General features: G+C 48.2%; 1 protein-coding gene across 15 annotated transcripts in view; it reads right to left on the reverse strand.

The window, feature by feature from the left end:
- Positions 1-15,462, reverse strand: part of DCAF6 (DDB1 and CUL4 associated factor 6) — a 1,246,835-nt gene that overhangs the window by 879,600 nt on the left and 351,773 nt on the right. The window contains exon 1 of one of the 15 annotated variants that reach the window (XM_056557705.1): positions 10,869-10,936. The exons of the other annotated variants lie outside the window; for them this stretch is intronic. Coding sequence (XP_056413680.1) covers positions 10,869-10,871 — 3 coding nt within the window. The 5' untranslated portion in view covers positions 10,872-10,936. Of the gene's footprint in view, positions 1-10,868; positions 10,937-15,462 lie in introns of those variants that run through there. 15 annotated transcript variants of the gene reach the window in all.

Consider the following 15,462-nt stretch of genomic DNA (forward strand, 5'->3'; position numbering starts at 1 on the left):
CAGTATCTCTTTCACTGAGAAGACGTCAGAAGAACCGGAGACAGGAGTGGGAGAAACTAATTTGGGAGAGAAACGGTTGATGATGAGTGGTTTAAGAAGAGAGACATGAAAGGCATTAGGAATACGGAGAGAAGGAGGAAGAAGAAGTTTGTAAGAGACAGGATTAATTTGGCACAAGACTTTGAAGGGACCAAGATAGCGTGGACCCAGTTTGTAACTGGGGACACGAAAGCGGACATATTTAGCGGAGAGCCATACCTTGTCTCCGGGAGCAAAAATGGGGGGAGCTCTTCTTTTCTTATCGGCAAACTTTTTCATGCGAGATGAAGCCTGTAAAAGAGAAACTTGGGTCTCTTTCCATATGGTGGAAAGATCACGAGTCACTTCATCTACCGCGGGCAAACCAGAGGGCAAGGGAGTAGGGAGGGGGGAAGAGGGTGACGGCCGTACACCACGAAAAATGGGGATTTGGAGGAAGATTCAGAGACTCTAAAGTTATACGAGAATTCGGCCCATGGTAGAAGATCTGCCCAATCATCCTGGCGGGAGGAAACAAAATGTCGTAAATAATCACCCAAGACCTGGTTAATTCTTTCTACTTGTCCATTGGATTGAGGATGATATGCAGAAGAAAAGTTTAATTTAATCTTGAGTTGTTTACAGAGAGCCCTCCAGAATTTTGACACGAATTGGACGCCTCTATCCGAGACTATTTGTGTGGGCAACCCGTGAAGACGAAAAATGTGTACAAAAAATTGTTTAGCCAACTGAGGCGCCGAAGGAAGACCAGGAAGAGGGATGAAATGTGCCATCTTGGAGAATCGATCAACGACCACCCAAACAACAGTGTTGCCACGGGATGGGGGTAGGTCTGTAATAAAATCCATACCAATCAGAGACCAAGGCTGTTCGGGGACAGGCAGAGGATGAAGAAAACCAGCGGGCTTCTGGCGAGGAGTCTTATCCCGAGCACAGACAGTGCAGGCTCGCACAAAGTCCACGACATCCGTCTCCAGAGTCGGCCACCAATAGAAGCGAGAGATGAGTTGCACAGATTTCTTGATGCCTGTATGACCTGCGAGATGGGAGGAGTGACCCCATTTGAGGATTCCGAGGCGTTGGCGTGGAGAGACGAAGGTCTTTCCTGGAGGAGTTTGCCTGATGGAGGCTGGAGAAGTGGAGATCAGGCAGTCAGGAGGAATGATGTGTTGCGGAGAGAGTTCAACTTCCGAGGCATCCGAGGAACGAGAGAGAGCATCGGCCCTAATGTTCTTATCGGCAGGCCGAAAGTGAATTTCAAAATTAAATCGGGCAAAGAACAGAGACCACCTGGCCTGGCGAGGATTCAGCCGTTGGGCAGACTGGAGATAGGAGAGGTTCTTGTGATCGGTGTAAATAATAACAGGAAATCTTGATCCCTCCAGCAGATGCCTCCATTCCTCAAGTGCTAATTTAATGGCTAGAATCTCTCGATCCCCGATGGAGTAGTTCCTCTCCGCCGGAGAGAAGGTCCTAGAAAAAAAAACACAAGTAACAGCATGCCCGGAAGAATTTTTTTGTAGAAGGACCGCTCCAGCTCCTACAGAGGAGGCATCAACCTCCAATAGGAAGGGTTTAGATGGGTCAGGTCTGGAGAGCACGGGAGCCGAAGAAAAGGCAGACTTGAGCCGTTTAAAGGCGTCTTCCGCTTGAGGAGGCCAAGACTTGGGATTGGCATTTTTTGTGGTTAAAGCCACGATAGGGGCCACAACGGTAGAAAAATGTGGAATAAATTGCCTGTAATAATTGGCGAACCCCAAAAAACGTTGGATAGCACGGAGTCCGGAGGGGCGTGGCCAATCTAAGACGGCAGAGAGTTTGTCTGGATCCATTTGTAGTCCCTGGCCAGAGACCAAGTATCCTAGGAAAGGAAGAGATTGGCATTCAAACAGACATTTCTCTATCTTGGCATAAAGTTGATTGTCACGAAGTCTCTGAAGAACCATGCGGACATGCTGGCGGTGTTCTTCTAGATTGGCAGAAAAAATCAGGATATCGTCCAGATATACAACAACACAGGAGTATAAGAGATCACGAAAAATTTCATTAACAAAGTCTTGGAAGACGGCAGGGGCGTTGCACAGGCCAAAGGGCATGACCAGATACTCAAAGTGTCCATCTCTAGTGTTAAATGCCGTTTTCCATTCATCCCCCTCTCTGATGCGGATGAGATTATAAGCACCTCTTAAGTCCAGTTTGGTAAAGATGTGGGCACCTTGGAGGCGATCAAAGAGTTCAGAGATGAGGGGTAGAGGGTAGCGGTTCTTTATCGTGATTTTATTAAGACCGCGGTAGTCAATGCAAGGGCGTAGAGAGCCATCTTTTTTGGACACAAAGAAAAATCCGGCTCCGGCAGGAGGGGAGGATTTACGGATAAAGCCTTTTTTTTAAATTTTCCTGGATGTACTCCGACATAGCAAGAGTCTCTGGGGCGGACAGAGGATAGATTCTGCCCCGGGGTGGAGTAGTGCCCGGGAGGAGGTCAATAGGACAATCATAAGGCCTGTGAGGAGGTAGAGTCTCAGCTTGTTTTTTGCAAAAAACATCCGCAAAGTCCATATAGGCCTTAGGGAGACCGGTTACAGGGGGAACCACAGAGTCACGGCAAGGGGTACTGGGAACCGGTTTTAGGCAGTCCTTGAAACAAGAGGGCCCCCAACTCTTGATCTCCCCAGTGGACCAATCCAGGGTTGGGGAATGGAGTTGAAGCCAGGGTAGTCCAAGGAGGATTTCGGAAGTGCAATTGGGGAGGACCAAAAATTCAATCTTCTCGTGATGAGGTCCGATGCACATTAGAAGGGGCTCCGTGCGGAAACGTATGGTACAATCCAATCTTTCATTGTTTTCATGTAGAGGGGTCTGGCGAGACTGGTCACTGGGATGTTGAACCTGTTGACGAGAGAGGCCAAAATAAAATTTCCTGCAGATCCGGAATCCAAGAAGGCCATAGTAGAGAAGGAGAAGGCAGAGGCAGATATCCGCACAGGCACAGTAAGACGTGGAGAAGCAGAGTAGACATCAAGGACTGTCTCACCTTTGTGCGGAGTCAGCGTACGTCTTTCCAGGCGGGGAGGACGGATAGGACAATCCTTCAGGAAGTGTTCGGTACTGGCACAGTACAGACAGAGATTCTCCATGCGGCGTCGTGTCCTCTCTTGAGGTGTCAGGCGAGACCGGTCGACCTGCATAGCCTCCACGGCGGGAGGCACAGAAACGGATTGCAGGGGACCAGAGGAGAGAGGAGCCGGGGAGAAAAAACGTCTTGTGCGAACAAAGTCCATATCCTGGCGGAGCTCCTGACGCCTTTCGGAAAAACGCATGTCAATGCGAGTGGCAAGATGGATGAGTTCATGTAGGTTAGCAGGGATTTCTCGTGCGGCCAGAACATCTTTAATGTTGCTGGATAGGCCTTTTTTAAAGGTCGCGCAGAGGGCCTCATTATTCCAGGATAATTCTGAAGCAAGAGTACGGAATTGTACGGCGTACTCGCCAACGGAAGAATTACCCTGGACCAGGTTCAACAGGGCAGTCTCAGCAGAAGAGGCTCGGGCAGGTTCCTCAAAGACACTTCGAATTTCTGAGAAGAAGGAGTGTATAGAGGCAGTGACGGGGTCATTGCGGTCCCAGAGCGGTGTGGCCCATGACAGAGCTTTTCCAGACAGAAGGCTGACTACGAAAGCCACCTTAGACCTTTCAGTAGGGAACTGGTCCGACATCATCTCCAAGTGCAGGGAACATTGGGAAAGAAAGCCACGGCAGAATTTAGAGTCCCCATCAAATTTATCCGGCAAGGATAGTCGTAGACCAGAAGCGGCCACTCGCTGCGGAGGAGGTGCAGGAGCTGGCGGAGGAGATGATTGCTGAAGCTGTGGAAGTAGCTGCTGTAGCATCACGGTCAGTTGAGACAGCTGTTGGCCTTGTTGCGCTATCTGTTGTGACTGCTGGGCGACCACCGTGGTGAGGTCGGCGACAACTGGCAGAGGAACTTCAGCGGGATCCATGGCCGGATCTACTGTCACGATGCCGGCTGGCAGGTAGTGGATCCTCTGTGCCAGAGAGGGATTGGCGTGGACCGTGCTAGTGGATCGGTTCTAAGTCACTACTGGTTTTCACCAGAGCCCGCCGCAAAGCGGGATGGTCTTGCTGCGGCGGTAGTGACCAGGTAGTATCCACTAGCAACGGCTCAACCTCTCTGACTGCTGAAGATAGGCGCGGTACAAGGGAGTAGACAGAAGCAAGGTCGGACGTAGCAGAAGGTCGGGGCAGGCAGCAAGGATCGTAGTCGGGGGCAACGGCAGGAGGTCTGGAACACAGGCTAGGAACACACAAGGAAACGCTTTCACTGGCACAATGGCAACAAGATCCGGCGAGGGAGTGAAAGGGGAAGTGAGGTATAAATAGGGAGTGCACAGGTGAACACACTAATTGGAACCACTGCGCCAATCAGCGGCGCAGTGGCCCTTTAAATCGCAGAGACCCGGCGCGCGCGCGCCCTAGGGAGCGGGGCCGCGCGCGCCGGGACAGGACAGACGGAGAGCGAGTCAGGTACGGGAGCCGGGATGCGCATCGCGAGCGGGCGCTACCCGCATCGCGAATCGCATCCCGGCTGGAGACGGTATCGCAGCGCACCGGGTCAGTGGAGCTGCCCGGAGCGCTGCGGTAGCGAGAGAGAAGCGAGCGCTCCGGGGAGGAGCGGGGACCCGGAGCGCTCGGCGTAACAAACGTCACTTCTCAAGACTGAACAATTGTAACTCCTTTAATCGCTCTTCATAGCTAAGATGTTCCATGCCCCATATTAGTTTAGTTGCGCGTCTCTGCACCCTTTCCAGCTCCACAGTGTCCCTTTTATGGACTGGTGCCCAAAACTGAACAGCATATTCCAGGTGAGGCCGTACCAATGCTTTATAAAGGGGGAGTATTATGTCCCTGTCCCTCGAGTCCATGCCTCTTTTTATACATGACAATATCCTGCCGGCCTTGGAAGCAGCAGCCTGACATTGCATGCTATTCTGAAGTCTGTGATTTACAAGTACACCCAGATCCTTCTCTACCAGTGACTCTGCCAGTTTAATCCCCCCTAAGACATACGACGCATGCATGTTATTAGTACCCAGATGCATAACTTTACATTTATCCACATTGAACCTCATTTGCCAAGTGGATGCCCAGACACTTAGTCTATTCAAGTCATCTTGTAACCTATACACATCCTCTATAGACTGTACCATGCTACAAAGCTTGGTTTCACCTGCAAAGATAGAAACATAGCTGTTAATGCCATCCTCTATATCATTGATGAATAAATTAAACAACAGCGGGCCCAGTACTGAACCTTGGGGTACACCACTAATAACCAGGGACCAATCAGAGTACGAATCATTGACCACCACTCTCTGGGTACGATCCATGAGCCAGTGTTCAATCCAGTTACAAACTAAAGTTTCCAAATCCAAAGACCTTAACTTACCTGTCAGACGTCTATGAGGGACAGTATCAAAAACACTTTAGCAAAATCCAGAAACACTATATCCACAGCCATTCCTCTGTCAAGGCTTCTACTCACCACTTCATAAAAGCAAATTAGATTGGTTTGATAACTTCTATCTTTAGTAAACCCATGCTGGCTATCACTTATAATACAATTATCCCCTATGTATTCCTGTATGTAATCCCTTATAAGTCCTTCAAACAATTGACCCACAATGCACGTTAAACTTACCGGTCTATAGTTTCCTGGGGAAGACCTAGAGCCCTTTTTGAAGATTGGCACCACATTCGCCTTGCGCCAGTCCCTTGGTACAATACCAGACACCAGTGAATCTCTAAATATCATGAACAGGGGTACAGATATTACTGAACTTAGTTCTCTAAGAACTTTTGGGTGCAATCCATCTGGCCCTGGAGATTTGCTTACATTTATATTACTTAACTTACCTTGTACCATTTGTACATTAAGCCAGTTCTGTACATTACATGATGTGTTACCAGCACTGACCTGTCCAATGTCAGCTCCTTCTTCCTTAGTATATACAGAACTAAAGAACCCATTCAGTAGCTCTGCTTTCTCTTTATCGCCTGTGACAACCTCCCTATTATCATTATTAAGGGGTCCTACATGCTCTGTCCTTGGTTTTTTTGCATTTATATATCTAAAAAAATATTTAGGATTAGTTTTGCTTTCTTTGGCCACCTGTCTCTCATTTTGAATTTTTGCTGTTTTTATTACATTTTTACAGATTTTATTAAGCTCCTTGTACTGTTTCAAAAAATACAAATCTGATGGGTCAGATATAACATTTAAACTATTTTTTTGTTGTTTATTGCTCTTTTAACATCATTTGTCAGCCATGTAGGATTTAGTTTTAATCGTTTATATTTGTTCCCCTTTGGTAAATATTTAGCTGTTTAGTTATTTAGAGTTGATTTAAAGATGTCCCATTTACATTCTGTATCAGAATTTGACAACACCTCCCCCCAGTCTATGTCCTGTAGTGCAGCTCTCAGCCCAGGGAAGTTTGCCTTTTTAAAGTTATATGTTTTTGCCTTCCCCGCCTGTCTTTGTTTTCTACATTTTAAGTCAAAAGTAACTATATTGTGGTCGCTATTACCAAGGTTTTTCCTCACAGTTACATTACCAACCAGCTCTGCGTTGTTGGAAATGATCAGATCCGACAAGGCATCACTTCTTGTTGGGTCCTCCACAAACTGGCCCATAAAATTATCCTGCAATAAATTTAGGATTTGTCGCCCCTTTGTAGTTTTAGCCAACCCCCGACCCCAATCTATGTCTGGATAGTTAAAATCTCCCATTATTACCACTGTATCGGCCTGGGCAGTCCTCTCTATTTGTTTATACAGCCGACCTATTTCCTCAGTGATATTAGGGGGTCTGTAGATTACACCAAATATAATTTTTTCAGTATTTCCCTCCTTTTGTAATTCTACCCACAGTGATTCCACATCGTCGGAATCATCACACACTATGGCATTGTTCACACTGACTTTCATACCACTTCTTACATACAGACAGACTCCACCACCTTTTCTGTTCATTCTATCTTTGCGAAACAATGTAAACCCCTGCAGATTGACAGCCCAGTCATGCGAGGAGTCCAGCCATGTCTCAGTGACCCCAACTATATCAATATGTTTCTCCAGTATCAAGGCCTCAAGCTCCCCAATTTTATTTGCTAGGCTTCTGGCATTTGTGAACATACACTTTACATTTCCATCTTTTATGTTATTGGGGTTAATGGGATTCAAGGGTGTAAGTTTTATTTTCCTATGAAGCCTATTCCTATTAACTATTCTAACCCCTCCGTCCGCTCCACCCCCAGGTACATTTATAATTCCCACCTCTCTATCTACACTATCTTCCCCCTCTATGTTGTAGGTTCCCTCCCCCCAGTCCCTAGTTTAAACACTCCTCCACCCTTCTAGCCATCTTCTCCCCAAGCACAGTTGCACCCTCCCCATTGAGATGCAGCACGTCCCTACGGTAGAGCCGGTAACCGACAGCCAAGTCAGCCCAGTTCTCCATGAACCCGAACCCCTCCTTCCTACACCAACTTCTGAGCCACTTGTTTATCTCCCTAATCTCCCGCTGCCTCTCTGGTACAGGTAATATTTCAGAAAATATTACCTTGAAGGTCCTTGCCTTAAGCTTGTGACCTAAGTCCCTGAAATCATTTTTAAGGACACTCCACCTACCTCTTACTTTGTCATTGGTGCCAATATGTACCATGACTGCTGGGTCCTCTCCAGCCCCACCCAGCAACCTGTCAACCCGATCCACAATGTGCGGAACTCGAGCGCCAGGAAGACAACACACTGTTCGGCGATCCCTAATAATTGAGTCCCCCACTACCAGTACCTGTCTAGACTGCCCTGTACTCCTGCCTCCCTTCTTACCGGAACAGACACCCCCCCCCCCCCCCCTGGCGGTCAGAGGCAGAGTCCTGCCGCAGTACTGTTAGCTCTGGAATGGCATCCCCTCATCTGCCAACCGGGCAAACTTGTTCGGGTGTGCCAGTTCAGGACTAGCCTCCCTGACACTCTTCCCTCTACCCCGTTTTCTAACTGTAACCCAGCTAACTGCCTGACTGTCCTGCACCTCAATCCCACTATCCTCCCCCACCTCTACCCCTGAGAGTACTTGCTCAGTGAGCAGGAGACTACTCTCCATGTTTTCACTGCATCTCAGTGTTGCCAGTTGCTCCTCTAGATCCAGAATCTGGGCTTCCAAATGAACAACTCGCACACACCTTGCACAACAATATGCACCCTCAAACTGCTGTTCAAGGATTGCATACATTGAGCAGCATGTACACCTGACTGCATGTTCCCACATGGAGGCCATCTAATTATGAGGATTTCACAGATTTATCGCCAACAACAGACAATAAATATTTCAAAATAATTCTCTGTAGTCCTTGTGAGTTAAAGCCTCTACAGTGTAAGTAAAGTAACACTCACAGCGATCTCAAACTCCTGATTTCAGACTCTCAGAATTATAACTCTCTTAGCAATACCACTCTTTGCAAAGTAATAGGGCTTTACTCATCTATTCCATGGGATAAAGGTTTGGAAGCCCTATCGATACATTTGGATAAATTCAGTGACTACTCCCCTGGTCTGAAGGACTTCTTAGTTACAGCCACAGAGTTTTTTTTACATCACAATTATTTTATGTTTGATAAGGAGTTCTTCCTTCAGACCAGGGGAGCATCCATGGGGGCCAAATATTCCCCTTCATTCGCGAACATATTTATGTTCCATTGGGAACAACAGTTCATTTTTAATTCAAACAATCCTTGTTATGAGGATATTTACTGGGATGGTCGATTAATAGATGACCTTTTGGTCATTTGGAAAAGCACTGAGACCCGCTTCCAAGACTTTGTAAGGTACATCAGTAACAATAATCTATATCTGGGCTTCACCTATCATCCACAGTTAATTTTCTAGACATTAACATCTATATCAGTGGAACCCAGATCGAGATTGCACCCTTTAGAAAAGAAACGGCTACCAATTCAGTTTTGATGGCCTCTTCGTGTCACCCTAAACATGTTTTAAACAACATACCATTTGGGGAGGTGTGCCGCATAAAAAGAAACTGCACAGACACGGCTAACTTACAAAGTGCCACTAAGGAACTTATGTGCAGGTTCAGACACAGAGGCTACTCAGAAGCGACCCTAGAGAAAGCCAGAGATGGGGTAGAAGGCATAGACAGAAAAGAATTGATGTCATCCTCCAGGAGACGAGCTGAACAACCCTACTTGCATTCAAGTCAGTCTACGGTAACCAAGGGCAACAAACCACATGCCATCAACAAAGACAAAAGTAGAAAACCTTTTTTCGTCACACCCTATAGTGCACAATTTAAGCAGATCACACAAATCATCCAGAAATACACACCGGTGTTAGAAACAGACCACATTTTGAAAGAAATAGTGTCAAGTGGCATAGCTACGGTGTCAAAAAGGGTCCAACTATCCGATCTGCAGTATCTCCGAGTTTTTATCAAAGTAATAGGATGAGTAAAACTAATCGCACATGGTTGAATGAAGCAGGTATTGGAGGTGTGGACACACAAGGTGTCTCACATGCAATTACATGGATGTCTCTAAGATCGTCACCTCATGCCACACAGGTATTTCCATAACATACATGATTATATCTATTGCAATTCTAAATATATAGTGTATGTGGCTTCCTGTGTGGCATGTAATGTTCAGTATGTTGGTGGACAAGCAATACACTGAAGACTAGATTTAGGAAACATTTGTCAGATGTAAAGAATACTGCAGTTGGTATTTCAATGTTGTCAAGACACTTTAGAAACATTCATGTGGGAGACCTGAAATTCTTAAAAATCTCGGGGATTGAAAGGGTTAAGCTTGGCCCCAGAGGCGGAGACCTTAGAAGAAAATTATATAACAGGGAAACATATTGGATGTTATGTTAGAAACGAGACAACCCAAAGGCCTCAACAAAAGAATGGATCTGATTGTTACCTGCCCGTAAACCTTTCAAATAAAGTCTCGTTCAAGTAACATCAAAATTTTCTCTATGTTATTTGACTAGGTTCTAATCTACCTGTTCTTTTGTTTTCCCCTCCTCTTTAGTTAAACCATCTGCGTATGGAATGTACATGGAGGAGTGAGGTGATCTCTGAATACTGCGGGTGGTTTCCCCTAGCAACATGATATTAGATGTGACACGAGTGAAATCAGAATGACTGCATGCAAGACCCGGAATATCGATCAAAGAAGGGAGGCATTAACGAATCCTTTAGTTTGTATTTTTCCGTATTGCGGATTTGATCGAACTCAGTGTACAGGAATATGTAATCGTACAAAACTGACATCGATCTACCAGTGAAAGATCAGTTGCATTAAAAAATAAACTTTTTTTTTTTACGATCAGTTGCAGATCTGCAACAGAAAATTGTTAGCAAATCTGTAGGGTGTGAACTTACCCTAAAAGATATTAATCTGTGGCAACTGTGGTAAGGGCACTGAAGCCACAGCTATGGAAAGAGTGTAGACAGGGTGGGCCGGCTGTAATTAAGAGCTTAGGAAAAGCAATGATTTCTGGGAATGTAGACATAGGCTAAAGGGAGGTACACCACCATAAAACGAATTGATTTGTGGTGGTTTAAAGGGGTATTCCGGGCAAAAACATCTTATCCCCTATCCTAAGGGGATAAGATGTCTGATCGCGGGGGGGGGGGGGGGGGGGGGGTATGGGGATGTAGGAGGTGCTAAGCTATGACAGCAATCAGCAATAGTAAAGGAAAGGAACACAGAGCTTGCACTCACCATCCGAGGTAACTTCTTTATTGCTACGTGTCAGGCATTACAAACAGTGGATGGTGTGCAAACTAACTCAGGCTATGTTCCCTAACTACTCCTAACACCGTCACATCGTTGCAGCGCAGTGATGAATAGAAGACCTCCGGCTCTGTGCATGTTTCAGTCTGCGTTGCTATCAGTGAGGCTCTCCGGCAGCTTTCAGTCTGTGGAGCTTTCTGTGAGAATCTGTAGAGTTTTCACTTTCTGTGCAGCTCAGTGCAGAGAAACACTTCCTGAGTTTGGTCTCCTGCCAGGCTGTATTAATTGTGGGAGGGAACAGAACAGAGCCACCTAGTCACCATTTTTTCTATTACATTGTAAACATATTTATGTTGATAATTTGAAAAGCAAGTGAATGGGAAAGTGTCTGCTAATTACACAAGGAACACTATATTAAAAGTTTTATTTGGTGAAAAGTACTCTTTAAGAGCAAATACACTAAGCAATTGTCTGAGCTTGCGATTGAGTGTGTGATACATACAAGTGGGTGTGAGTATAAAAGTGAGGGGGACTTAAAATTAAAGGACTTTAAAACCAGGGAGTTTAATTGAAATATTTACTTCTGTTTTTGTCTGTTATCTGTGCAATCCCCAAAGCTAAGATGCCCTTCATGTTGTAAAATGCAGTCCAGTGTACATCTTGCACGATGTATGCAATCCTTGAACAGCAGTTCAAGGGTGCATATTGCTGTACAAGATGTGTGCAAGTTCCTAGATCTGGATGAGCAACTGGCAACACTGAGATGCATTGACAACTTGTAGAGGAGTCTGCTTCTCACTGAGCAAGCACTCTGTGGGGTAGAGGTGGGGGAGGATAGTGGGATGGAGGTGCAGGACAGTCAGGCAGTTAGCTGGGTTACAGTTAGAAAACGCGGTAGAGGCTAAAGTGCCAGGGAGGCTAGTCCTGAACTGGCACACCCTAACAAGTTTGCCAGTTTGGCAGATGAGGGCATGTCATTTCCATTTCAGAGCTAGCAGTACTGCAGCAAGACACTGCATCTGCCCCAGTAAGGAGGAGTGTAGGGTAGGCCAGACAAGTACTGGCTGTAGTGGAACTCTTTTATTAGGGGGACAGACAGGGTGCCCTGTCACATAGACTGAGATTGACGAACAGTGTGCTGTCTTCCTAACGCTCAAGTTTGGCACATTGTGGATTGAGCTGACAGGTTGCTGGGTGGGGCTGAAAAAGTCATGGTACACATTGGTTTTACGCCGAGCGCTCCGGGTCCCTGCTCCTCCCCGGAGCGCTCGTGGCATTCCTCTCTCTGCAGCGCCCCGGTCAGACCCGCTGACCGGGAGCGCTGCACTGACACTGCCGGCGGGGATGCGATTCGCATAGCGGGACGCGCCCGCTCGCGAATCGCATCCCAAGTCACTCACCTGTCCCGGTCCCCGGCTGTCACGTCCTGGCGCGCGCGGCTCCGCTCCTTAGGGCGCGCGCGCGCCAGCTCTCTAAGATTTAAAGGGCCAGTGCACCAATGATTGGTGCCTGGCACAATCAGTCTAATTAGCTTCCACCTGTGCACTTCCCTATATAACCTCACTTCCCCTTCCCTTCCTTGCCAGATCTTGTTGCCCTTGTGCCTAGTGAAAGCGTTTACAATGTTTGCCTTACCAGTGTTCCTGACCTCTTGCTATCTCCATTGACTACGAACCTTGCCGCCTGCCCCGACCTTCTGCTACGTCTGACCTTGCCTCTGTCTAGTCCTTCTGTCCCACGCCTTCTCAGCAGTCAGCGAGGTTGAGCCGTTGCCGGTGGATACGACCTGGTTGCTACCGCCGCAGCAAGACCATCCCGCTTTGCGGCGGGCTCTGGTGAATACCAGTAGCAACCTAGAACCGGTCCACCGACACAGTCCACGCCAATCCCTCGCTGACACAGAGGATCCACATGCAGCCTGCCGAATCCTAACAGTAGATCCGGCCATGGATTCCGCTGAGGTCCCGCTGCCAGTTGTCGCTGACCTTACCACGGTGGTCGCCCAGCAGTCTCAACAGATAGAGCAACTAGGACAACAGTTCGCCCAACAAGGACAGCAGCTGTGGCAGTTGACCGCCATGCTACAGCAACTTCTGCCACAGCTACAGCAGCAACCATCTCCTACGCCAGCTCCTGCACCTCCTCCGCAGCGAGTGCCCGCTCCTGGCCTCCGCTTGTCCCTGCTGGACAAATTTGATGGGGACTCTAGACTCTGCCGTGGTTTCCTGTCACAATGTTCCCTACCTTTGGAGATGTTGTCAGACCAATTTCCTACAGAACGGTCGAAGGTGGCTTTCGTGGTTAGTCTCCTGTCTGGGAAGGCCCTGTCATGGGCCACACCGCTCTGGGACCGCAATGATCCTGTCACTGCCACTGCACAATCCTTCTTCGCTGAGGTTCGTAGTGTCTTCGAGGAACCAGCCCAAGCTTCTGTTGAAACTGCCTTGCTGAACCTGGTCCAGGGAAATTCTTCTGTAGGCGAATACACCATTCAATTTCGTACCCTCGCCTCTGAATTATCTTGGAACAATGAGGTCCTCTGCGCGACCTTTAAAAAAGGCCTATCCAGTAACATCAAGGATGTGCTGGCCGCACGAGAAATTCCTGCCAACCTGCATGAACTTATCCATTTGGCCACATTTATCCATTTGGCCTTGACATGCGTTTTTCTGAAAGACACCAGGAGCTCCGCCAGGAAAAAGACCTTGATCTCTGGGCACCTCTCTCACAGTATCCTTTGCAATCTACCCCTGTGCCTCCCGCCGAGGAAGCTATGCAAGTGGTTCGGTCTCGCCTGACCCATGAAGAGAGGACTCGCCGCAGAGATAAAAATTTATGTCTGTACTGCGCTAGTACCGAACATTTCTTGGTGGATTTCCCTATTCGTCCTCCACGTCTGGGAAACGCACACACGCACCCAGCTCATGTGGGAGTGGCGTCTCTTGGTATGAAGACTGCTTCTCCACGCCTCACTGTGCCCGTGCGGATTTCTCCTTCTGCCAACTCCTCCTTCTCAGCTGTGGCCTTCTTGGACTCTGGTTCTGCGGGAAATTTTATTTTGGCCTCTTTTGTTAATAAGTTCAACATCCCTGTGACCCGTCTCATCAAGCCGCTCTACATTTCCTCGGTCAACGGAGTAAAAATGGACTGCACTGTGCGTTACCGCACAGAACCCCTGCTCATGAGCATTGGACTGCATTACGAAAAAATTGAATTTTTTGTTTTGCCCAACTACACCTCTGAAGTCCTCCTCGGTCTGCCATGGCTCCAACGCCACTCTCCTACCCTTGACTGGACCACCGGGGAGTTCAAGAGCTGGGGTGCTTCTTGCCACAAAAAATGCCTCACGTCTGCTCCCAGTCCCGTCAGTCAAACCTCAGTGTCTCCTCCTATACCTGGTCTCCCCAAGGCCTATCAGGACTATGCCGAGGTTTTTTGCAATAAACGAGCAGAGATTTTGCCTCCTCATAGCCCCCGTCTTGGTAACACTCTTCCCCGTGCCAAGCTTCACCCTCTGCCCCCCCTCCCCATTCCCACTCCTTCTGGACTGCCTGCCTTTGATGAGTTTACCCAGGACTTCTCTGTCTTCCAGAAGGAAACTCTAGAATCACTCCCAATGTCCTCATCCCATGTGAAGCGACAACCGGACAAAAAGAGGGGGAAACCTAAGGGGGGGGGGTACTGTTACACCGAGCGATCCGGGTCCCTGCTCCTCCCCGGAGCGCTCGCGGCGTTCCTCTCTCTGCAGTGCCCCGGTCAGACCCGCTGACCGGGAGCGCTGCAGTGACACTGCCGGCGGGGATGCGATTCGCATAGCGGGACGCGCCCGCTCGCGAATCGCATCCCAAGTCACTCACCTGTCCCGGTCCCCGGCTGTCACATCCTGGCGCGCGGCTCCGCTCCTTAGGGCGCGCGCGCGCCAGCTCTCTAAGATTTAAAGGGCCAGTGCACCAATGATTGGTGCCTGGCACAATCAGTCTAATTAGCTTCCACCTGTGCACTTCCCTATATAACCTCACTTCCCCTTCCCTTCCTTGCCGAATCTTGTTGCCCTTGTGCCTAGTGAAAGCGTTTACAGTGTTTGCCTTACCAGTGTTCCTGACCTCTTGCTATCTCCATTGACTACGAACCTTGCCGCCTGCCCCGACCTTCTGCTACGTCTGACCTTGCCTCTGTCTAGTCCTTCTGACAGATGCCTTCTCAGCAGTCAGCGAGGTTGAGCCGTTGCCGGTGGATACGACCTGGTTGCTACCGCCGCAGCAAGACCATCCCGCTTTGCGGCGGGCTCTGGTGAACACCAGTAGCAACCTAGAACCGGTCCACCGACACGGTCCACGCCAATCCCTCGCTGACACAGAGGATCCACATCCAGCCTGCCGAATCCTAACAATTGGCACCAATGATAAAGTATGAGGTAGGTGGAGTGTCCTTAAAAATGATTTCAGGGACTTAGGCCGCAAGCTTAAAGCGTACCTGTCAGATCACCCAATAAAAACAAAACTGTTATATGTCGCTAAGTATCTCATCCTGATCATGTACATGTTATCTTTATGTGTCTATGACCACTCTTAGAATTAACTTT

Source organism: Hyla sarda, chromosome 2, assembly GCF_029499605.1.
Source record: "Hyla sarda isolate aHylSar1 chromosome 2, aHylSar1.hap1, whole genome shotgun sequence".
Taxonomy (NCBI): Eukaryota; Metazoa; Chordata; class Amphibia; order Anura; family Hylidae; genus Hyla; species Hyla sarda.